The 26,223-nt window shown below is 42.6% G+C and overlaps 1 protein-coding gene across 3 annotated transcripts in view; it reads left to right on the top strand.

Annotated features, from left to right (window-relative positions):
* The first annotated feature begins 204 nt into the window (after nucleotides 1-204).
* Nucleotides 205-26,223, top strand: part of ntrk2a (neurotrophic tyrosine kinase, receptor, type 2a) — a 56,918-nt gene continuing 30,899 nt past the window's right edge. For 2 of the 3 annotated variants that reach the window (XM_014172161.2, XM_014172160.2), the window contains exons 1-12: nucleotides 294-1,415; nucleotides 2,520-2,594; nucleotides 2,706-2,777; nucleotides 2,960-3,028; nucleotides 3,183-3,331; nucleotides 4,797-4,933; nucleotides 6,541-6,673; nucleotides 6,862-7,164; nucleotides 7,527-7,553; nucleotides 7,789-7,800; nucleotides 8,139-8,176; nucleotides 8,469-8,568. In XM_014172161.2, coding sequence (XP_014027636.1) covers nucleotides 1,216-1,415; nucleotides 2,520-2,594; nucleotides 2,706-2,777; nucleotides 2,960-3,028; nucleotides 3,183-3,331; nucleotides 4,797-4,933; nucleotides 6,541-6,673; nucleotides 6,862-7,164; nucleotides 7,527-7,553; nucleotides 7,789-7,800; nucleotides 8,139-8,176; nucleotides 8,469-8,568 — 1,315 coding nt within the window. In that variant the 5' untranslated portion in view covers nucleotides 294-1,215. Of the gene's footprint in view, nucleotides 268-293; nucleotides 1,416-2,519; nucleotides 2,595-2,705; nucleotides 2,778-2,959; nucleotides 3,029-3,182; nucleotides 3,332-4,796; nucleotides 4,934-6,540; nucleotides 6,674-6,861; nucleotides 7,165-7,526; nucleotides 7,554-7,788; nucleotides 7,801-8,138; nucleotides 8,177-8,468; nucleotides 8,569-26,223 lie in introns of those variants that run through there. The other variant, XM_045706691.1, reaches the window with a different exon arrangement.

Genomic DNA, 26,223 nt, shown 5'->3' with positions numbered 1-26,223 from the left:
GGATGTTAGCATCCTCTGTCGACTCCGCATTGGCTACAGCTCAGTAGCGTCTATGTTCCTCAATTCAGACCAAGGCTACATCTTGTGCGTCAGTGCTTACGTCACATCGTGTCTGCACATGGGGAGAGCGCGCGACTCAGAACTGGTGTGTGTGTGTGTGTGTGTGTGTGTGTGTGTGTGTGTGGTGTGAAGGAGCCAAGGAGGCAGATTTATAACTCCATTTGTAAGGAGTCCAGCGGGTGAATGACATCCCTCCGCTGCAGTCAGGTGACGTGTTATTGATTCAGTGCACACGCTGGCTAAAATCTTTATGGTTATGAAATACAGACTAATGATTTAATAAGGTGATGGAGGTAGGTACACAGCAGCTAAAGAGGGAATGATTGGTGACTGAGTAGACTAGTGCCCCTATGCCTCGCTGTGCCAGTGGGATACATCAAATGTGATTTTAGCAGATGCTCACCTGGCTGTGTTGTCATTTAGTTTTTTAATTAACACACGACTTTCTATTCGAATACACTCAGGCTGTAAACCCAGCCCCATATCTCTCATGTTCGAGCTTATGCTATTTGTCCGTTATACAAGGACACAAGTCTAAATACAAGGCCTCAGGTGAATGACCGGGAGGAGAGGAGAGCGCTTTAACCCCTGACCATCTGGAGCAATCGCAGTAGAATTGGAACGATGGCTGGAGGGCGTATTCATGACGGCGTCGACGATCTATAACATATGTTTTGATGCTGGTACGCGCGCCGCCTCTTCCTCAGTGCACTGACTGAACAACGTGACAATAGCCTAAACGGTGTGTGCTTTCGGCTCCATCGTCTCTGTTGGTTATCTATTCATCCACGGCTCTGAATCTGGCAGACCTGCACAGGACATGGTGTTTTGTGTGGAATTAGGCCTATCAGTGTCATCTGTCTGAGAGGCGGGAGAGAGAGAGAGAGAGAGAGAGAGGAGAGAGAGAGAGAGAGAGAGAGACGGCGAAAAGGAATCCTTGGCATACACACACGTCGGTGTCTCGATGTGATTTTGAGTGACTGGCTGCATTCTTGTGGAGACGAGCGGAACGGATAAACCCATTTTCATCGTCTCACCCATTTGCGCGGATAGCGGCTGGTGCATGCCCGTCTGGGTTGAGCATCTGACAGCGTCTCTTTCTGCTGGAGCTTGGCTGATCCGAGCTGTCCTGGGTCGGGCGTGGAGGGAGCCGAGATGAGCGCCTTTCGGAGGGGTAGCTGGGTGTCTCTGTTGGAGTTGTGTTGGGTATTAATGGGACTGTGGAGGCTCGGGGCCGCCTGCCCCGCGTCCTGCTCCTGCAGCGGGACCAGGATCGCCTGTGTGGACCAGGAGCGGGGCATCATGGCTTTCCCAGTGCTGCAGTCTGAGCTGGAGATGGACAACATCACGGACATGTGAGTCACTGTCAATGATCCATCATCACCGGACCCAACATATATGACAGACATAGCATGCCTGCCTTATTGGCACACAATAATGAGGTGAAAAAAGGCTATGCGTTTTAGGCTATAAATATGAGTAGAATTGAAGATTCAATCGAATGGTCAAGTCTCAGTCAGTAATTAGGCTATTTGAATTGGCTAATAAAACCTATTGTATAGTTTTTCAGGAGTGATCTTAGGAAAATAAATAAATAAACAAACAAAAAGCAATAATTATAGACTGTGTGTGGGTGTGTGTGTACACGCGCTCGCGTGTTTATGTCAGTGTGAGAGAGATGGGGACACCTGGACGGTGAGAGACTGTTGTGGTGCTATCCGTACGGATTGACGCTCTTCCGTGGCCCCGGGAAGAAACACAACGGAGTGGGGGAGAGGTGTAGTCCTACTCCCGCAGAAACCCATACAGTAGCCTAGTTCAAATATTAGCAAATAGGCTACTACCCCCCAGCTCCGATAATAGGCCCAAAAGCCTAGAAAGACTAGAATTTTCAATTCTGAGAAATGTATAGCCTAGGCCATTTTGCTTCCATTGTGAACTAAAACTAATAGGCCTAGACTAAATTAATCTCCACCCACGTTTCAGAGCTGTTCAGATTTAGCATAGCCTAATTGAAGACAAACAGAGAATCATCAGGGTTATTTTAAACAAAAGTAGGGCTACAGCATTTAGAATGCATGATGTTACGAGGACATGATGGGAGCGTCTTTCTAAAGACCATAGCCGATCCTTTGATATTTTTCACCTACTGTCACCGTTATAGGATTATAAAGATACAATACAATACAAGTAGCCTAACAATGTTTATTTTGTTTATATAATAATAGACTGTTAAAAATGACAATAATTAGACGACTTGAGTAAAGGTCTATTGGAAGGTTCCTCTGTATTTCCAAACGAACTTGACAAAAATCTTAAACAAAAACTCCCATCCCGAAAAACACATCAACATCTTTTAATATCGTTTGAAATGTGCTGCATATGCGTGCATCTGTCGTTCAGTGTAGGCCTACTACTTACTATTCTCTAACCTTTTTTCCCAATTTAATTTTTAACAGATATATTGCAAATCAGAGTAGCTTCTCATCCATCAATGACAAAGACCTGCATTTTTACCGGAACCTCACCAATCTGTAAGTCTGTTATGTGACATCTTATACTTGTGGTCATGATGGAGCCCAGATTGGATTGGTGTCGGTATCCTAGCCAATATGATGATGTTTTTGTGTATATTTGCTTTGCAGAACTGTGACTAACAGCAGGCTTACTTATGTGTCTCGACTGGCTTTCCAGAACAACCTCAAACTTCAGTATCTGTGAGTGGCTTTTATAAGGCAAAATTCATCTCAATTTGAAGGTCAAACTACAGTTCTTACAAAAATAATTGTATCTTGTAAGACAGACAAGAACAGTTGCTGGAATGGTTGTACCGTTTAGTATTTATTTTTGATATGTCCTTCAACTAATCATTGATAATAATGTACATTCTGATTGACAGGAATCTGAAAGACAACAACTTGTCATCTCTGTATTGGAGGATATTTCGACATTTAAACATATCAAATCTGTGAGTTGATTCTTTCACCCCCCCCCCCATCATGGATAATATAAAATAAAGAATTAAAAAACATTAGTGCATGTGTGCGCATACCTTCATACATGTGTGTGTTCGTGTCAGTGTGTGATTCAATATTCAACACTGTGTTTCTCTGTGTGTGTAGGATTCTTTCAGGGAACCCGCTGCACTGTTCTTGTGAGAACATGTGGATGAAGCTGTGGCTGGGAGAGGAGGCTGATGCTCAGGAGCTCAAATGTATAGAGGAGGGTGGCGGGCGGAAACCTCTGACCAGGCTCAACCCCCCTCACTGTGGTAATGGCCCCAAAATACACACGCACGCCTCCCGATGTTCCTCAAAACACACAACATGGATCTTATCTTTTTCCACAAACCCCTTGCTTTAATTGAAAATGTATAATTACCAGCCAAAATGTTTGAAAACAATCCCTTTAATTGCTTTGCTGAATAAACTCTCCTTAGATTCACATGCTGTATCATAATGACAAACCATTATGATTACCCACAAACCAAAGCTGGTCTAGGATCAGTTCCCCACCTTCTACTCAGTAACACTCACCAGTGTGTGTTGATAACAAAGAGGAACCTGGGCCTGTACCAGTGTGCTCTGGGGCACAGAGGCTATATAACGACAATGATAACACTTATTGATCCGGCAGTCCAGTCTCCACTCCATTCGGCTGCTATTTTCCCCATCGCCACGGTTACTTGCAGGCCCCTGGAGAGACGGCAGGGGGACCCCTGTGTGAGTGACATATGAAGACGACTCAAGGGAGAGGCATGTGTACGATGCCCCAGGCCTGCCAGGCAGATAGACACAATGAGAACCTTGCAAACCCCCTTTTTCTCTATTTTTCTCTAACATTCTCTCTCTCTCTCTCTCTCTCTCTCTCTCTCTCTCTCTCTCTCTCTCTCTCTCTCTCACACAACATCTCTTTTTCAGGACATCTCTGTCATTCTTTCTCTGTTCATATCTCCCGCTCTCCTTCTGTCATCCTGTACTATATGAAATCCACAGCTCAGTGCAGTAGTTTTTATGTGTTGGATGCAGAGGTTATCTGAGACTGACTGAAGCTATGGCCTTCACTGCTGCCTACCAATATTTATATTGGGGATGTTGATGCTGTAGGTTCTAGTGTCTAAAACTGGTTACAACCAGTAAACAACCATTGCAACCAGTTTAGCCCACGCGGTGTGTTGTTAAAGATGGACACATTGTAAAGGCATACTGTGCTTTACTAGTGTACTGTAGCTTTGTTGAGTGGGTAGGGTTAACACCACAGCTGGCAGTGCTTGTAAGAGAGCAACTGAGACTGCTCAAGCTGTAAGGTGCTTCAGATGGTATGGTCTGAGTGCTGAAATGAATCGTTTTCTGGGTTCTAGAATCATTGAGAGCGTTGCCATGCTGATAAGAGTCTTGGCGACGTCCCTTAGTGGAGATAAGAGATCTGTCCATTTTATCAACCAGGACTGTCGACACTGGCCCTTGCTCGCCAGACGCTCCCATGCATTAGGCTGCGGCTAAGAGGCAGCCAAGCTTCTGATTGGACACGTGGGTCACCTTCAAGTCACAGTCCCATCCTCTCCACCTTTGGTTGTGTTGTTGTCTCCACTTAGAGAGGCTCCAAACTGTGTCTAATTAATTTGATCTGAGTTGCGAGACACATGGAGTTGTAGTCTGTGTGTGACCACCGCCGTGTTTGTGCTGTGATTTTGAACTTAAGATTGCATTGAATCTCCCCTTTGTTGTCATTGGCAGTGGTTCCCATGGCGACTCTGAGCCCGTCCAAGGTGACGGTGCAGGAGGGTGCTGATGTGGTGTTGACATGCAACACCTCCGGAGCGCCCTCTCCTGAGCTCATCTGGAACATGACCCCACTCGTCTCCTACAACGAGGTCAGTCACCACCGTCGCCCGCCACCAAAAATCCCATGGCTGCATCTCAAATGGTACCCTAGGTCAAAAGTAGTGCACTATATAGGGAATAGAATGCCATTTTAGATGCACCCATGAGTAGGGCCAGGAGCTTTACTGACCACGTGACCTGACCCGGGAAAAACTCTGTGCCCATGTTACTAGGGCCTCTAACCTGGGCCCAGAGTTGTTCCTGCTCACGTAAGACTCCTGGACCTACCCATCAGCAACACTAATCCACCAGTTAAAGGCATATTCCTTCTGTTAAAGGGCGACTGCACTTCCTGATTTGGCCTCGTTTTAGATTTGGTTTATTAAGAAATGCTATGACTGATTTCAATTGTGAGTTGGTTTCAGGGTGTGGTTTGATGTGGGTGTCTCTTGTATGTGTTCGCAGGTGGGAAGAGTTAGCTAAATGATTTAGCCAATTAGCTTCAGCTGGCTGGTGTGCGACCGTGGCAAAGTTCATTTGACTTTCGATAGATTTGGGGATAGTTAGGGACCATCCATAAATTTCACGATGTAAATGGGACTTTTAGTTTCCTCATTAAATTATTTCTATATTTGCAGTTGGTTTGAAGTTAAGTTATTGAAATTGGGAGCTATTGACCGTTTAAAATATTGTCCCATGTACATTGTATAATTTAGTGATGGTCCCTAACTAGCCCTATAGGGATATCAAATGTCAAACCAAATTGACCATGGGCATTATGATCAGCTCTTAATTGATTATTACTTTATGGGTGCTGCCAGCTGTGGGCATGTGGGCAGGATTGAAATAAACCCAACCCAAGGAAAACTGTTATGGTACCCTTCATTCCTTGACACCATTTTTTTATTATCATTTCGCAAATCTCAGTTTTGGACGGGACTGACTTTATGACCAAAATTCTACTATTTATACTATGTAGTCAATTTTGACAATATAATACATTTTTCTGACTCATATTGATGTCACATGGGCCATTTTCAAAACGAGAAGTTGCTTTTTAGGGGCAGTCGCTCTTTAAGACAGAGAATCTGGCATCCTATTTAGTCAGAGGTGCAGATGCAAAAATAAGTGTTATTTATTTAACAGTAACGTTGATGAGAAGACTGGATCCAGAGATGCATTTACAAAATATACAAAGGCAGAACAATTTTGAAAAATTTGTTAACAGAAAGAATTAACTTGAAAAACAAACGTACTTGGCCAGTAGCAGAATTACCTCAGCTCGAAGGAAGACTAAGGCAAAACATCTATAAACTCACACGTCTGAGTATATGACAGAGCTATAGCATCAACATGTTGCCTAGACAAACAGCTCTACCTGAATGACGTGAACAGGGATCCTAAAAGGACCTACCCTTACCTGGCATAAACCATTCACACCTTTAAACAGATCAATTCTTAATGAACAGGGATAATATACACTTTAACGGCAGTACTGTTTCACACTATATATATATTTTACAATGACCGTGGCCAGCTGTATAGTAGGTATTGTGTTTGCAAAATTGTTTCAAAATAGTTGTGGATGTGTAAAAGCATTGGTAATATGGATGAGGTGGGTGCCTGACTCACTGTGTCTCTGCATGGTCCTCTGCAGATTGAGGCCTCAGGGCAGGTGTCTGAGCTCCATCTCTATAACCTCTCTTCACTGGACAACAACTGTAAGATCACCTGCAGCGCTGAGAACATTGTGGGCGAGAATGAGTCCTCAGTCTTCCTCGACATCCTCTGTGAGTTCCAAACATGACTCTAGACAAGGAGGGAATAGAATGAGAATAATATCGTTGTCTTGACTAGTTTTTCTTCTGGACCATGTTTTGTCTTTATTCCCCCTTTTGCTTCTCCCTCGATATTTCTCACTCACTCGTTCTCTATTTCTGACTCACCCGTTCTCTCTTTCCCCCTCACCCTCCCCCAGTTCCCCCTAACATCAGTAAATTGAGTGATGCCTACTCGGACCACCACTGGTGCATCCCATTCAGTATGTCTGGGAACCCAAAACCTGATCTCCGCTGGCTGTTAAACGGGGAGCCGGTAAATGAGGGACCCTACATCATGACTGTGATCCATGACTTCTCTGAGAGGGAGTACCACGGCTGCCTGCAGCTGGACAGCCCCACACACATCAACAACGGACCGTACACCCTGCTGGCCAGCAACAAGTACGGACAAGACCGCAAGACCGTCGAGGCTCACTTCATGCTTGACCCCTTTGACGGAGGTATGTGGTGTGTAGTCAACCCCTATCCCACTTGTGTCAGTCTGAGAGGATTGGATTGTAATATGGCAACAATTCCACCTGGCCTATCAAAGGGCCAAATGGAGCTAATACCATATTGCTAACACCTATATGTCCAATCCTCTCAGATCTACTCAAGTGTTTAGGGGGTAGGGGCTAGGGGTCGAATTACACTTAGGACAGGGGTGTCAAACTCAATTCCTAGAGGGCTGTGTGTCTGCTCATTTTTGTTAATTATTTTCAATTGGTGTCCAATTAGACCTAGACAACCAGTTGAGGGGAGTTCCTAACTAATCCATGACCTTTATTTCTCAATCAAGTACTTTTTGTATTTTACCCAACAGGAACAGTGACAGAACCACTTTACTATGGTGAGTGGCTCTTCAAATATTTCCATGCAACATTGACTGTCTAAATTGCTCATTGAACTGTTGAGAATCATTCACTGTTCTTTACTTGAATGAATACCAGATGTCCTGACAGTGAAGATGATTGACTTGAGAAGTACTCTGAAGACTGATACCTGAGGTTTGTTTTTTGTGTTATTGAGTGTTAATTGTTTTTTTTCTCTTCCCTCTCCTCACACTCTGGATCTGGGCACCACAGACCCAACTACAGGTATAGTTACTCTGCCTTCACATTATCCAATCACACAGCAGAGGTTAACAAGTACATAGGCCTATGTCACTCTGACACTCAGAGGGAACACTTTACTTGAAAGGTAACTATATAAGGACTTCATAACACATTCATTACCTAACCCATATATACTGCATTCATAAGTAGCACATGCTTATGTCAACAACCACAAGACATAATACAAATATTGTTATGAAGTGCTTATGTGGGTACCCCTCAAGTAAGGTGTTACCCACAGGGACAGGGACATTTCATCAACTTCATTAGAAATGAGGGATACTGTAGCATCTGCTGTCTTCTCTGCTCTTTGAAAACAGAGGACACACCTCTAGAGCCACCAGAAGACAGAGTTGCTGTAAGTCACACTCTAAGTCACCTCTTTCTGTGTGTGTTTGTGGGAGCCTGTAACTGTTGTGGGAGCAGTGCTTATAACATTTTGTTTATGTTTTTATTCAATATGTTTTACCACTACTTTTAGTAGTAGTACTACTATCTAGTATGTTTAGGGTTGACAGTGTGTTTAAGTTTTATATTTCATGTTTTTATATGGTAGGTGTATCTTGGTGGTAGTAGGCTACACACTGTGACACATTGTATTTTGGAGTGGTAGTGGTGGTCCTGGCTCAACAGCTATGTCATTCTTTCAGGTATATGTGGTCGTAGGGATTGCAGCAGTAGCCTTCATGGGTTTTCTATTGATGCTGGTCATCTTGAAATTCGGGGGAAACTCAAAGTTTGGAATCAAAGGTAAGTCCCTTTACACAGTATACTACTGTAGCCTATGTCAATCATTAGCATAGAAAGACAGGGTCTTTCTCTCAAATCTGAAATTGCACCCTATTCCCTAAATAGTGCACTTATTCTGGCACTGGCACAGTATAGGAAGTAGGGTACCATTTGGGATAAAACCATAGAGTGGGGTCTGAATGGTGGTAAAGAGGTACTCAGACATTTCTAGTGAATAACATGCATGTGGATCTCCGTCTCAGTGTCTCACTATACCTTGTTCCATACTAATCATCCGCCCATGCAGATAACGCTGCACTGTAGCTCGTCTCTGTCTTTACTGATGCTGCTATTGTATAACGCAGAGGGACTGAAGAGGATTTAGATACTAACTGATATTAGGAATAACAATAGAGGTGTAAACTGACTGTCACTCAAATCGCTTATGTTGTATTGTTTGTACTAATAATTAACCATACTGGGAAATTATATGAGGATCAAAGTGTGACTATGCCTTCAAAAATGCCTTTTGAACGCTATCCTGAAATCCTCTATCTGCAATGGATTGAATTCCGACCTGAGTGTGTGTATTTTGGATCAGATTGTGTGTGTAGGAGTATTGAAGGCCAGGGCTGCCTCAGTGTGGTCAGTTATTTTGGTGCCGATTGATTTATTGCCCCTCTGAGGGGGACGGGTGTGAAAGAAAGCGAGGGGGAGAAGTGGTATCTCCTTTCCTCTGCGGAAGTGGAGGATGAGGTTCCAATGGAGGCGTCAATTCCTCTCCTTCCTCTGTACGTGTGTGTGTGCTTTTCTGCGCTCACGTTGTGTGTATCTGAGTAGGAAGTTAGCTAGAGTTTCAGCGTTGTGTGTATCTGAACAGGAAGTTAGCTGGAGTTTCAGCGTTGTGTGTATCTGAACAGGAAGTTAGCTGGAGTTTCAGCGTTGTGTGTATCTGAGTAGGAAGTTAGCTGGAGTTTCACCGTTGTGTGTATCTGAACAGGAAGTTAGCTGGAGTTTCAGCGTTGTGTGTATCTGAACAGGAAGTTAGCTGGAGTTTCAGCGTTGTGTGTATCTGAACAGGAAGTTAGCTGGAGTTTCAGCATTGTGTGTATCTGAACAGGAAGTTAGCTGGAGTTTCAGCGTTGCCTGCAGGAACTTTCACCGCGCGTCTCTGTCTCTTCACTGCAGTTTCTATTCTCTCCTTTCTGATGGAGGAAGTGACACTCCTGTCACTCAAAATCATGATCCACACTAAAATAAAAAGTCTGGGAGACTTGAAATGCCCAAGACACACACTTTCACTATTATGACCCACATACCGCCATCTTTATAAAGACACATTGGAGCAAAGTGAAGACTGAGTGATCTCCTACTGTGCATGGCTAAAGAAGTGCTGCCTTCACAAGGGGCTTGTATTCCTTCTCACTGCAGTCCTTGTATGTAATGTAGCCTGCTCATAGGCAAGTGTAAAGCAAAACACTTTCCCAATCGACTAACATTTAGCTAATGTACACACACACAACAGACAAAATGTGTGAAGAGACCGTATTGAACCCTGTTCTGTTTGTGCTCAGTCAACTGTTCAGGAGAATGTGAGACATCTAGACACACTTTCTCTGGATTCCTCGGTGCACAACACACACACACACACACACACACACACACACACACACACACACACACACACACACACACACACACACACACACACACACACACACACACACACACACACACACACACACACACACACACACACACACACACAACCACACACATACACACACTGTAGAAGAGTTAATAGGAGTGTGTGTGTGTGTGTGTTGGGCATCACAGAAAAACAAGTTTGTCAGGTATTGGTCAAATGTTCTAAATCTGTGTTTGTTTGCCAAAATACATTTTAATTAGAGTATCTGTCTGAAATGGTCTTTACAAATATGTTGTTACATGAGAAAACAGACCTAACCCTGTTTGAAATTCCTCTGACCCTTAAAGGCCCAGTGCAATCAAATACGTGATATTTCTGTGTTTTATATACACTGAGTATACAAAACATTAGGAACACCTACCTAATATTGAGTTGCACCCCCTTTTGCCCTCAGAACAGCCTCAATTCATCGGGGAATGGACTCTACAAAGTGTCGAAAGCAATCTACAGATATGCTGGCCAATGTTGACTCCAACGCTTCCCACAGTTGTGGCAAGTTGGCTGGATGTCCTTTGGGTGGTGGACCATTCTTGATACACATGAGAAACTGTTGAGCGTGAAAAACCCAGCAGCGTTGCAGTTATTGACACACTCAAACTAGTGTGCCTGGCACCTATTACCATGCCCCGTTCAAAGGTACTTAAATCTTTTGTCTTGCACATTCACCCTCTGAATGGCACACATACACAATCCATGTCTCAGTTGTCTCACGGCTTAAACAATATGATTTAACTTGTCTCCTCCCCTTCAGCTACACTGATTGAAGTGGAATTAACAAGTGACATCAATAAGGGATCATAGCTTTCACCTGGAGTCACCTAGTCAGTCTATATCCATAATGTTTTGTACACTCAGTGTATATTTCCACACTATAAGGTTGGAATAACACTGTGACATTTTGGTGGGATGGAGTTTTGGCCTTCCATGGTGACATCACTAGGCATTAAATTAGGTAATAGACCAATAAGAAATAGAGTTCCAAACCTCTCTACCAATAACAGCTAGTTTTCAGTTTTCCACTCCCTACTCCCAGACAGTCCTAGTAAAATTCTTGCTTGAGAAATTGCTCTTTGAAAACAGTCACAGTAAGGTACTTAATTGTTTCTCAGAAATAATTTGATATTGAGATAAAACAGCTGCATTGGACCTTTAAAACAACCTTGGTTGGTTTGATAATGAACTTTTCTTTGGAATGGCAAAAAAGAGAGAGAAGAGCAGCAGAAAAAAATAGATAGATGGAGAGAGAGGGAGCGAGCACTGTATGCTTATCAATGATTCAGGAAGGCAGGTATCAGTTTTCTCTGTGTTTGGAAGAGTGCCGGATGATCAATACATCTCTCTCAAGGTCAGAAGTATCTCTGATAGGACTCGACAGACCATGCTCACGCTGCGTGTTCTCCTCCTCCTGCAGAGCACACTTAGGCCCTGTTCCATTCCTGCCTTCATGGACCTCCCTCACTCCCTGCACTACCTTTTTGGGGATCTGTACAGAACAGGGCCCATGGTTCCATAGGTCTCCAGACGACCATAGGCACAACGGCGATGAGTAACCTTGCCAAAGAACGGAAGTTTTGTGCTCCCAGAGCTGATGTAGACTTTAGCTCAATAGGCTATCCATATGGAAGTATGCAAATGACCTGGGTTCAATGCCTGGGAGGACACAAACATGATGCAGGGGGACACACACAAACACACACACAATGTTCCCCCTGAGTGCTTGAGACATGTGTGGAATGCTTTTGTGACAGCCTGTGGGAGTTTGAAGTCACTTGTCTCTCCTTGGTCAATCACAGATAAAGTGCCCACTTGAGGGGTCAGAGGTCAATGTGTGTATGAGAGATGTGCCGACTGGACAGGCAACAGCAGATCTCTTCCCTCTCCCATAGCGACAGGAAATGTGTTGTTGTCGCTGAGTGCGTTGGAGTATTAACTCAGGGCCTAGTCACAACCTTCTCTTCCACCTTCTAGAGCAATTTTTCCTGCTCAGGCCACATAGGAAAGGATAAACTCCTGGCTCTATGACATACTGGGGCCATACGTGCAAACATTAGAAAAAGTTTAGCTTTAACCTGGACCTCCGTCTCAAAATGCGCATCAGACAATTAAAATCACTGACGTAGTTGGACGTGATCCAACACTTGTTTATGAAAGAACACATAACAGAAGTCCAACGGTACGTTCTGGTACTAGATCACTTGTGTTTGACTGACTGGTCATATACACGGTGTACAAAACATTAAGGACACCTTCCTAATATTGAGTTGCACAACCCCCCTTTTACCCTCGAACAGCCTCAATTCGTCAGGGCATGGACTCCACAAGATGTCGAAAGCATTCCACAGGGATGCTGGCCCATGTTGACTCAATGCTTTCCACAGTTGTGGCAGGTTGGCTGGATGTTCTCTGGGTGGTGGACCATTCTTGATACACACAGGGAACTGTTGAGCGTGAAAAAACCCAGCACTGTTGCAGTTCTTGAAACAAACCCTGGCACCTACTATCACACTTAAATATTTTGTCTTGCCCATTCACCCACTGAATGGCACACATACACAATCCATGTCTCAATTGCTTCAAGGCTTAAAAATCCAGTTTTCACCTGGATTCACCTGGTCAATCTGTCATGGAAAGAGCACGGCCTAGCTCCTCATATTTGTCACAGATTGTGGCAAGGGTTCAAATCCCACATTAGTTTTTTCCCCCTTTCAAATGTAGAATTACATTTATTGTATTAATGTGTTGAGAAGAGAAGAATAAATGTAATGAGAAACTTCTTGTTGGAGTCCCTCTTGCAGACCGACGTGTAGGCTTTTGGCACTGCTACATAAATAATCGTCACTATTATAGGCTATATTACATAGACGTGTAGGCTACACTTACATTTATATGCGTTATTGTAAATATCCACTAAGTCACATATGCGTTATTTGAATCTAGCATCGAGGACCAGCAGTGAACAGTGTTTTCTTTAACAAAATGCTTGATGCAAGGGGGGCTCTAACCCACAGATATAGTTTATATTTTACCTTTATTTAACTAGGCAAGTCAGTTAAGAACAAATTCTTATTTTCAATGACGGTCTAGGAACAGTGGATTAACTGCCTTGTTCAGGGGCAGAATGTAACGGTTGTCGTCGGGGATAGAGGACCAAAACGCAGCAGGAATGTGGATGCTCATCTTGTATTTATTTTAAAATAAAGAGAACACCAAAATAACAAACCGAAGAACTCACGAACAACAAAACAGTCTTGTCATGCTCATACAGGCAAAACAAGAACCAATCTCCCACAACACCAAACCAAACAATTACCCATATATAGGACTCTCAATCAGAGGCAACGAGAAAGCACCTGCCTCCAATTGAGAGTCCAACCCCCCATCAACCTAAACATAGAAATACAACAAACCAGAAAGAACATAGAAATACAAAACATAGAACATAGACCAAAACCCGGAAATAATAAATCAATCACCCTACTACATAAATCACCACCCCGAACCATATAAACAAAATACCCTCTGCCACGTCCTGACCAAACTACAATAACAAATAACCCCTATACTGGTCAGGACGTGACACAGAATGTGTACTGTTGTTTTAAAGTCAACCGATTTAGCAGTGTGTGCCACCAGGAAGCAATGATGAAGATGGTACATGACAGCTTTTTGACAAGTCCATAAGGTTTTTTGACTTAATATTATTTATTTTTTATGATGTACGATAAACTGAATGTTGTATAGACCTCCTTTATCTTTTTTTCCGTAAAGGCACATGGATTTGTGTGAAACAGATGAGCAAAAACGTGGGATTTTATCATATATGCAGAAACGTTTTGAATTTTGTCTAACGTTAGTAGCTAGTAGCCTAGTCGAGGATGCATCATCATGCAATATTGTCACTCTCCTGTACACTGGAGACAGACCAAGCGGAACAAAAGTAAACCAAATCTGGTGGCCAAGTTGACCTATTCTAAGAAATGCCATTGGTTGGTGGATATAAAATCTAAGATCTTTGATAGGCTGATGCAGAATTTGTTACAGGAAATAATCATGGTCAGCTGGTGAGGTTAGCATAGGGCTAACGTGTACCAGGTTATCTGATGGGACCAGCTACAATGTAGCGTTCTATCACTTGCAACTACGTCGACGATTGTAATTGGCTGATGCGAAGGTTAAATACATTAAAAAAATGTAATGTTTGCAAGTATAGACCCCATCAGTTTGACTTGGGCTCACCTAGGGCTGTGGAGGTCAAGACAAGTATAGACCCCATCAGTTTTACTTGGGCTCACCTAGGGCTGTGGAGGTCAAGACAAGTATAGACCCCATCAGTTTTACTTGGGCTCACCTAGGGCTGTGGAGGTCAAGACATTTCATCAGCCAGTGTCACGGTAATTGACCGTTAATTAACATAAACACATGTATCATCTCCTGGTTTCCACACATAGCCTACAAGCCACTGATGTAGACCTTTGGAACATCTATGTTTTAAAAAGTCTAATAAATCCATGTAATATAGCCTACACCTTCACAATAAATCCATTATTTATTTTAGACAGGTCTAAAGAAACATGATATGAAGAAAATGTAGTCTATTTCAGAAGAACAGAATAGCATACTCTGAGTTGGCTTTATGTTAGGTCCTGATCTGGCTGTGGGCTACACTAGTTCATTTAGCAGACAAGATTTGCTTAGAATTCCATGTCATTTGTTTATATTATTTTATAGTATGAAGAATACAATTGAACAAAGCTGAATAAAATATAAATATTTTCTCCAAACGATTTGAGTGCACACATGCGGCTATTCTGTGTTGAGTGAAAATAAATAGGTACACTCACATGCTTAACTTAGAGTTATTCATGTAACTTTAGTTGTTCTACAAACGTTGGGCAATATGTTTCGATGTTTAATACATTGCAAGGCTACATGATGAAACTCTAATGATGATTGAAAAAGTTGCTTGAAAGGCATGAGCTCTGCTTTGTTTTTTTTGCGCAGGCTGTTCACACTTCAATAGTCTCTCCTTCACAATCTGACAAGCACTTGATAATGCCTCGCATTTCACAGCGGCATCCCCTTTGTGGCCGTAATGCACCCTAAGAAAATCCATGCCTTTTGCGGCCCGGAGTGCTGCGTTGTGCCCTTCTCCCTGAGTGCTGCGCAATCCGAAGCGCCTCTCACTCACATGGCTCTCCATTACATGATCGGGTCTTTCTCACAGGCTACAAGTGAAGACAGACACATCGGGGACGCAACTGCGCACGTCCTTATCCAATTCCGATGCGCATATTGAAGATATTGGAAGAACTGTCCACATTTACTTTTTGTCAGCCAACAAGATGAGTAGGCCTAAAGAACAGCAAAAGCACTAGCCTATGTCAATCTACTATCCCCCATTGTACAAAAGTCGACCTATTCTGTTCCGTGCAATAAATAAATATTCCAAACAAAGTCTGGGACAATCGTGGGGTGCAATAGATCACAAATCAATACAACCACTAGCAGGTTGCGGCAGGTAGCCTAGTGGTTAGAGCATTGGACTAGTAACCGAAAGGTTGCAAGATTGAATCCCTGAGCTGACGGTAGACAGTAAAAATCTGTCGTTCTGCCCCTGAACAAGGCAGTTAACCCACTGTTCCTAGGCTGTCATTGAAAATAAGAATTTGTTCTTAACTGACTTTCCTAGTTAAATATAGGTAAAATATAAAACTTTTTTACACAATTTAGCTGACGCAACAGATCAGAACGTTTAGCTTCAAATGTTGATAATCTATTAGGCTATGTCTTCACTTTATAAGCACAGCAATGCGCACATGGCAGTAGGCTAAAATCACTAATTTTCCATTAGCGGGAAAAAAACATTATCAAAATTGACTGCAAATGCAATTATGCATGTAATGCTTTTATTCTAAAGATGCATTTTTATGGTGAAAATGATCTTCCCCAAACTTAAAACTCATGCGCTGCTTATGGATGCCAGTTAGCCTCTACACTCCTTGTAAAGCGGATTAATGTGCTTCATTTTAACAAGTTATTTGGCCACTTTAGTTGTGGTACAAACCTTATCAAAACATATAGGCGTATTGGCTAGGCTACATGAGGTGTGCGACTATGAATCGAAAAAGTCGCAAAAAAAGGCTGTTTGTTATTCTGTGATGATATATAACTCTCAAGTGATAGGCTAATATTGTCACCCAGCAGACTATTCTTGATTTAATCTTGTCTTTACATATACTAAATAATATATGTGTGAAATTTGTTTTGATTTAGAATGGACCATTATCATGCACCTGTCTTGAAACAGGGGCAGCGGGAGAAAATACATGTCATCAATGCACTTAAATAGCGAATGGAGGACGATTTTCCTGTGGTTCATTTTCATGCCAGCCAGGTAGGCTATACTCCTGTTGTAAAGATAAACAATGTGCTTAATATTAGGAAAGTTGGTAAATAAATATAGTAGTCCTAGTCTACAGAAAGCTGATGGGATCCTCCTCTTTGTAGTAGAGGCCATCACTCTGTGTTCTCACGCAATTGCACATCCTATAGAAGTGTTGCACAACATGAGCTCATGGTCTCTCATGAAGTGTTTGATTAGATTTTCGAATACATTTGCATTGATGTCAGAGTGATTAGAGGGACAGTAGAGTGCTGAGTACCAGGCAGCTAGCAAGTTTGGTAGACTACTAATGACCATCAGCAGCATCAGAGCTTGGAGAAGCCTAATTACCGTGACTAAATGGTCACGTGGAATTTGACTGTCTTCATGACTCGTGACAGCCGGTGTGGCGGTAATACGGTCACCACAACAGCCCTAGGCTCACCCCTATTGGTGGCCCCTCTTTCATCGATGCTTTTATCTTGGACCTTGATCATTTTCTGCATTGTAAATGTCCTGTAATTCAGTCCATGTTAATTAGTTTGTATTTATCGAGCGGATGTGTGTCATGCTGCTCTGAGGTACTCCTCTTTCCACCTCCAGTTCACCACCACAACGTGTTTGTGCAGTAACAGGTCTAGTCAGCGCGCTGGGCTTTGCTATTGGGAACTGCACTACTGCAGATAGAGCTTCATTGATCGATTGATCTCAGGCCTGTCTGTCTGAAGCAGATGCCTCTGTTAGGCCTATCGAGTCTTGGGCCTTCCCATCACACAGGTCAGCAGCACTGTTCAAGCGCTCAGTCAGGGGGGGGTGTGTGTGTGTGTGTGTGTGTGTGTGTGTGTGTGTGTGTGTGTGTGTGTGTGTGTGTGTGTGTGTGTGTGTGTGTGTGTGTGTGTGTGTGTGTGTGTGTGTGCGTGGTGTTCTAGTACTGAGTGTTCCCTAGTGGGGAGAAATCAGCTGCAGTTAGTAGCTTTCAGTGAAGGTACTATTGAATACTAAGTAGTAAATTAGTGTTAACTGGGACAGATGTCTACCAATTGACTGAAATACTAATTTGTGTTGATGAGTATCAAAGTATTCAGTGTTGTTGAGTTGTGTTGATCAGGGTCCGGTGTTTCTAAGTTGTGTGGAGTAGTGTTGAGTTCTATTGGATGTTATTGAGTTGCGTCAAGCAGTGTTGAGTGGCATTGAGTAGTTTTCAGGAGGACTGCAATATGACACAGGAGGGAGACGGCCCCAGTAGCCCACTGCATGCTGTTGCCATGGATACGCATGTCATCACCAGCCTTGCTCCAAATATGAATCATTATCGCTGGCCAAGCTTAAAGAGTGAATCACCATCACACACACACACACACACACACACACACACACACACACACACACACACACACACACACACACACACACACACACACACACACACACACACACACACACACACACACACACACACGATCAGTGGAGATGGATACAGGTGTGGTGAGTTGGCAAGGAAGGGCCGTGGCCAGAGAATGATGTTCCGAAGATTTTGATGGGGCTGCCGTGAGCCACTAGGACACCTAGGTTGTGTAACATGTTTGTGTGATTGTGCAGCAGCTGCTCTTCTGTCTAAGACAGTGGATGGTTTCGACACAAGGAACAAAAAACATTCCAATCCCTCCTTACTGTTCCAGTTATCAACCTGATGGCAATGAGGGTATGGTTTTTTAGCTAGCTCCTTGCCCTCCACTCCTCCACTCCTCCACCCCCAGGCAGATGGATAATAATAATCATCTGGCAGCTCCCGTTCTGCGACTTCGATTCATTTCCAATAACAAGCCAGGGGGAAACCGTTGTGTGTCAGCCATAAAAGTCTGAGAAGAAGAATGTTGTTTTGTTTTTTGGGGTGTGATGACAGTATGTCTTTACATGTCGTGGTTAAGCCTCGGTGAGAGGAAAAACAGTTAAAGGTGACTTTGGAAGTTGAAATGAATATGTTTATGTTTTTACTGTTGTTTAATACTATCATTTTACCCCATCCGTTCATGAGCTGAAAAGACAAAGCGTTCTTTTGAAAGATGACATTGTGTAGAAAGACCCAGTGAAGACCGGTTGGACGTGTGTGTAACTACCTGAATGTGTATGTCTCTAAATTGCGTTGAATACTTGCACAATGCTTATAGTACTGTTTAGCTCTGCGCTGTAAACCCTTTAACATTCACATCCATTCACACCCTTCCTGTGTATATAAAATATAGTATATCTACAGCACCAGTCAACATTTTGGACACACCTATTTATTCAAGGATTTTTCTTTATTTTTACTATTTTCTACATTGTAGAATAATAGTGAAGACATTAAAAACTATTAAATAACACATATGGATTCATGTAGTAACCAAAAAAGTGTATATTTTATATTTGACATTCTTCAAAGTAGCCACAAAGTAGCATGCCTTGATGACAGCTTTGCACACTCTTGGGATTCTCTGATCGAGCTTTAAAAATAATAATATTTTACCTTTATTTAACTAGGCAAGTCAGTTAAGAACAAATTCTTATTTACAATGACGGCCTACTCAGCTTCACGAGGAATGCTTTTTCAACAGTCTTGAAGGAGTTCCCACATATGCTGTGCACTTGTTGGCTGCTTTTCCTTCACTCCGCGGTCCAACTTATCCCAAACCATCTCAATTGGGTTGAGGTCGGGTGATTGTGGAGGCCAGGTCATCTGATGCAGCACTCCATCACTCTCCTTCTTGATCAAATTGCCCTTACGCAGCCTGGAGGAGTGTTTTGGGTCATTGTCCTGTTGAAAAACTAATGATAGTCCCACTAAGCACAAACCAGATGAAATGGCGTATCGCTGCAGAATGCTGGGGTAGCCATGCAGGTTAAGTGTGCCTTGAATTCTAAATAAATCACAGACAGTGTCACCAGCAAAGCACCCCCACACCATCACACCTCCTCCTCCATGCTTCACGGTGGGAACCACACACGCAGAGATCATCTGTTCACCTACTCTGTGGTCTCACAAAGACACAGCTGTTGGAACCAAAAATCTCAAATTTGGACTCATCAGACCAAAGGACAGATTTCCACAGGTCTAATGTCCATTGCTCGTGTTTCTTGGCCCAATCAAGTCTCTTATTATTATTGGTGTCCTTTAGTAGTGGTTTCTTTGTAGCAATTCGAACAATGAAGGCCTGATTCACGCAGTCTCCTCTGAACAGTTAATGTTGAGATGTGCTTGTTACCTGAACTCTTTGAAGCATTTATTTGGGCTCCAATCTGAGATGCAGTTAACTCTAATGAACTTATCCTCTGTAGCAGAGGTAACTCTGGGTCTTCCTTTCCTGTGGCGGTCCTCATGAGAGCCAGCTTTATCATAGTGCTTGATGGTTTTTGCGACTGCACTTGAAGAAACTTTCAAAGATCTTGACATTTTCCGGATTGACTGACCTTCATGTCTTAAAGTAATGACTGCCATTTCTCTTTGCTTATTTGAGCTGTTCTTGCCGTAATGTGGTATTTTAACAAATAGGGTTATCTTCTGTATACCACCCCTACCTTGTCACAACACAACTGATTGGCTCAAACGCATTAAGGAAAGATATTCCACAAATTAACTTTTAACAAGGCACACCTGTTAATTGAACGGCATTCCAGGTGACTACCTCATGAAGCTGGTTGAGAGAATGCCAAGAGTGTGCAAAGCTGTCATCAAGGCAAACGGTGGCTACTTTGAAGAATCTCAAATATAAAATGTATTTTGATTTGTTTAACACTTTTTTTGGTTATTATATGATTCCATATGTGTTATTTCATAGTTTTGTCTTCACTATTATTCTACAATGGTAGAAAATAGTCAAAATAAAGAAAAACCCTTGAATGAGTAGGTGTGTCCAAACTTTTGAATGGTACTGTATCTTTCCACCTGCCTCTGCACTGAAGGACTAATTCACTCAGCGACCTTAACCCACCACTCAGTGCTGTTGATCCCACTAACTCTACTAAGCACTGATGTCTACCAGCAACTGGGACCTACTTTCTACTTTTGGGGGATGTTTTACAATTAGGTATGCATTGAATGTATGATCACACATGATTTGTTTTAATATTTTGATCCCTGTCATGATTATGATGTAATTTATGTTGCTGCTCATTTCATTTATTTTGTTTGTGTTTTCCTTCAGGCTTTGTGTTATTTCATAACGTTCCACTGGAGGTGGTTGGGCGCTAGGAGAAATGGAGTCCCAAACACACACAGAGAGACAGAGACAGAGAGAGAGCTGGAACCCATTACACAATAAACACTCAAACAAACAAAAACATGGTTAAACATCAATTAAAAACACAACACCAAATCTTCCTCCACAGTAACTAAACCCAACAACCTCTGAAAACCCCATATGCTCATAAACAGCCTAATGTTATTAACCAGTTTGTAATAGGCAAACTCAACCCTCTGTCTTGATGCCAACATCCCCTCCAGCATGCCCACCATGTCAACAGACCCCTGTCACTGAATACTGTTCTTTCGTGTCTTCCAAATAGCTAATTTAGCTGCCCCTGACACAAAGTTAAGTAAGAGAACTACACCCCTTCGACTAAATCTGTACTTTGGCCCAAATATAAACAGTTGAGAAGAGAAAACCTCTCCCAGAGTACCAACTATTAGAGGTTGACCGATTATGATTTTTCAACGCCGATACCGATTATTGGAGGACCAAAAAAAGCCGCTACCGATTAATCGGCAGATTTTTGCTAATATATATATACAGTGGGACGTTTACATACACCTTAGCGAAATACATTTAAACTCCGTTTTTCACAATTCCTGACATTTAATCCTAGTAAAAATTCGCTGTCTTAGGTCAGTTAGGATCACCACTTTATTTTAAGAATGTGAAATGTCAGAATAATAGTAGAGAGATTGATTTCTTTCAGCTTTTATTTCTTTCATCACATTCCCAGTGGGTCAGAAGTTTACATACACTCAATTAGTATTTGGTAAATTTGCCTTTGAATTGTTTAACTTGGGTCAAATATTTTGGGGAGCCTTCCACAAGCTTCCCACAATAAGTTGGGTGAATTTTGGCCCGTTTCTCCTGACAGAGCTGGTGTAACCGAGTCTGGTTTGTAAAGGCCTCCTTGCTCGCACATGCTTTTTCAGTTCTGCCCAGAAATTTTGTAAGGATTGAGGTCAGGGCTTTGTGATGGCCACTCCAATACCTTGACTTTGTTGTCCTTAAGCCATTTTGCCACAACTTTGGAAGTATGCTTGGGGTCATTGTCCATTTGGAAGACCCATTTGCGACCAAGTTTTAACTTCCTGACTGATGTCTTGAGACGTTGCTTCAATATATTCACATAATTTTGCTTCCTCATGATGCCATCTATTTTGTGAAGTGCACCAGTCCCTCCTGCAGCAAAGCACCCCCACAACATGATGCTGCCACCCCATGCTTCATGGTTGCGATGGTGTTCTTCAGCTTAGAAACCTCCCCCTTTTTCCTCCAAACATAACAATGGTCATTATGGCCAAACAGTTCTATTTCTATCTATACCAGAGGACATTTCTCCAAAAAGTACGATCTTTGTCCGCATGTGCAGTTGCAAACCATAGTCTGGCTTTTTTACGGCAGTTTTGGAGCAGTGGCTTCTTCCTTGCTGAGCGGCCTTTCAGGTTATGTCAATATAGGACTCGTTTTACTGTGGATAAAGCTACTTTTGTACCTGTTTCCTCCAGCATCTTCACAAGGTCTTTTGCTGTTGTTCTGGGATTGATTTGCACTTTTCGCACCAAAGTACGTTCATCTCTAGGAGACAGAACGCGTCTCCTTCCTGAGCGGTATGACGGCTGCGTGGTTCCATGGTGTTTATACTTGCGTACTATTGTTTGTACAGATGAACGTGGTACCTTCAGGCATTTGGAAATTGCTCCCAAGGATGAAGTAGACTTGTGGAGGTCTCCATTTTTTTTCTGAGGTCTTGGCTGATTTCTTATGATCTTCCCATGATGTCAAGCAAAGAGGCACTGAGTTTGAAGGTAGGCCTTGAAATACATCCACAGGTACACCTCCAATTGACTCAAATGATGTCAATTAGCCTATCAGAAGCTTCTAAAGCCATGACATCATTTTCTGGAATTTTCCAAGCTGTTTAAAGGCACAGTCAACTTAGTGTATGTAAACTTCTGACCCACTGGAATTGGGATACAGTGAATTATAAGTGAAATACTCTGTCTGTAAACAATTGTTGGAAAAATTACTTGTGTCATGCACAAAGTAGATGTCCTAACTGACTTGCCAAAACTATAGTTTGTTAACAAGAAATTGTGGAGTGCTTGAAAAAATAGTTTTAATAACTCCAACCAAAGTGTATGTAAACTTACGACTTCAACTATATATATATATATATATATATATATATATATATATATATATACACTGCTCAAAAAAATAAAGGGAACACTTAAACAACACAATGTAACTCCAAGTCAATCACACTTCTGTGAAATCAAACTGTCCACTGTCCACCGATTGACAATACATTTCACATGCTGTTGTGCAAATGGAATAGACAACAGGTAGAAATTATAGGCAATTATCAAGACACCCTCAAACAAAGGAGTGGTTCTGCAGGTGGGGACCACAGACCACTTCTCAGTTCCTATGCTTCCTGGCTGATGTTTTGGTCACTTGAATGCTGGCGGTGCTTTCACTCTAGTGGTAGCAAGAGACGGAGTCTACAACCCACACAAGTGGCTCAGGTAGTGCAGCTCATCCAGGATGGCACATCAATGCGAGCTGTGGCAAGAAGGTTTGCTGTGTCTGTCAGCGTAGTGTCCAGAGCATGGAGGCGCTACCAGGAGACAGGCCAGTACATCAGGAGATGTGGAGGAGGCCGTAGGAGGGCAACAACCCAGCAGCAGGACCGCTACCTCCGCCTTTGTGCAAGGAGGAGCAGGAGAAGCACTGCCAGAGCCCTGCAAAATGACCTCCAGCAGGCCACAAATGTGCATGTGTCTGCTCAAACGGTCAGAAACAGACTCCATGAGGGTGGTATGAGGGCCCGACGTCCACAGGTGGGGGTTGTGCTTACAGCCCAACACCGTGCAGGACGTTTGGCATTTGCCAGAGAACACCAAGATTGGCAAATTCGCCACTGGCGCCCTGTGCTCTTCACAGATGAAAGCAGGTTCACACTGAGCACGTGACAGAGTCTGGAGATGCCGTGGAGAACGTTCTGCTGCCTGCAACATCCTCCAGCATGACCGGTTTGGCGGTGGGTCAGTCATGGTGTGGGGTGGCATTTCTTTGGGGGGCCGCACAGCCCTCCATGTGCTCGCCAGAGGTAGCCTGACTGCCATTTAGGTACCGAGATGAGATCCTCAGACCCCTTATGAGACCATATGCTGGTGCGGTTGGCCCTGGGTTCCTCCTAATGCAAGACAATGCTAGACCTCATGTGGCTGGAGTGTGTCAGCAGTTCCTGCAAGAGGAAGGCATTGATGCTATGGACTGGCCCGCCCGTTCCCCAGACCTGAATCCAATTGAGCACATCTGGGACATCATGTCTCGCTCCATCCACCAACGCCACGTTGCACCACAGACTGTCCAGGAGTTGGCGGATGCTCTAGTCCAGGTCTGGGAGGAGATCCCTCAGGAGACCATCCGCCACCTCATCAGGTGCATGCCCAGGCGTTGTAGGGAGGTCATACAGGCACGTGGAGGCCACACACACTACTGAGCCTCATTTTGACTTGTTTTAAGGACATTACATCGAAGTTGGATCAGCCTGTAGTGTGGTTTTCCACTTTAATTTTGAGTGTGACTCCAAATCCAGACATCCATGGGTTGATAAATTGGATTTCCATTGATTATTTTTATGTGATTTTGTTGTCAGCACATTCAACTATGTAAAGAAAAAAGTATTTAATAAGATTATTTCTTTCATTCAGATCTAGGATGTGTTGTTTAAGTGTTCCCTTTATTTTTTTGAGCAGTATATATATATTTCTAATAATGACAATTATAACAATACTGAATGAACAATGAACACTTTTATTTTAAATTAATATAATACATAAATAAAATATATTTAGTCTCAAATAAATAATGAAACATGCTCAATTTGATTTAAATAATGCAAAAACACAGTGTTGGAGAAGAAAGTAAAAGTGCAATATGTGCCATGTAAAAAATATAATGTTTAAGTTCCTTGCTCAGAACATCTGAAAGCTGGTGGTTCAATATGAACTTTTCTTCAGTAATCCCAGTTAAGAAGTTTTAGGTTGTAGTTATTATAGGAATTATGATGCGTCGACTATTTCTCTCTATACCATTTGTATTTCATATACCTTTGACTATTGGATGTTCTAATAGGCACTTTAGTATTGTCAGCCTAATCTCAGGAGTTGACAGGCTTGATAGGCTTGCTAAGAGCTGCTGGCAAACGCAGTAAAGTTTGAATGAATGCTTATGAGCCTGCTGCTGCCTACCACCGCACAGTCAGACTGCTCTATCAAATATCAAATCATAGAATGAATTATAATATAATAAACACAGAAATACGAGCCTTAGGTCATTAATATGGTCAAATCCAGAAACGATCATTTCGAAAACAAAACGTTTATTCTTTCAGTGAAATATGGAACCGTTCCGTATCTTATCGAATTGGTGGCAACCCTAGGTCTAAATATTCCTGTTACATTCCACAACCTTCAATGTTATGTCATAATTATCAAAAATTCTGGCAAATTAGTTCGCAATGAGCCAGGCGGCCCAAACTGTTGCATATACCCTGACTCTGCATGTAATGAACGCAAGAGAAGTGACACAATTTCCCTAGTTAATATTGCCTGCTAACATTAATTTATTTTAACTAAATATGCATGTTTAAAAATATATACTTCTGTGTATTGACTTTAAGAAAGGCATTGATGTTTATGGTTAGGTATACTCGTGCAACGATTGTGCTTTTTTCGTGAATAGGATTTTGTTAAATCATCACCCGTTTGGCAAAGTAGGCTGTGATTCGATGATAAATTAACATGCAGCGCATTGATTGAAGATTGATTGTTTTTTATAAGATAAGTTTAATGCTAGCTAGCAACTTACCTTGGCTCCTTGCTGCACTCGCGTAACAGTTGATCAGCCTGCCATGCAGTTTCCTAGTGGAATGCAATGTAATCGGCCATAATCGGCATCCAAAAATGGCATTTACCGATTATTATGAAAACTTGAAATCAGCCTTAATTAATCGGCCATGCCGATTAATCGGTCGACCTCCACCAACTAGTGATCAGGTCAATCGTCCCAACCAACCTGGGACACTGTAAAACAGAGTTTCCGACTCAGCACAGAATGGACACCCCTCCCCAACAGTAAGATCCAGGTCTACCAGATGCATGTTAGTGGTTATGGATCCATGTATTATCCTCCATTGGAGGTCAGCTCTGCTCTTATCAGTAGGCAGTTTATATAAAGACCGCCAACAACCTTTTGGGGAGGCACCAGGTTCAAACACACCTGCCCAACTCACCGATTTTACCCCTTCCAGGGAAGATGCTCAGGACACTTTTACACATATTTTG

Source organism: Salmo salar, chromosome ssa24, assembly GCF_905237065.1.
Source record: "Salmo salar chromosome ssa24, Ssal_v3.1, whole genome shotgun sequence".
Lineage (NCBI taxonomy): Eukaryota > Metazoa > Chordata > Actinopteri > Salmoniformes > Salmonidae > Salmo > Salmo salar.
This window is presented reverse-complemented; position numbering and strand designations above follow the sequence as displayed.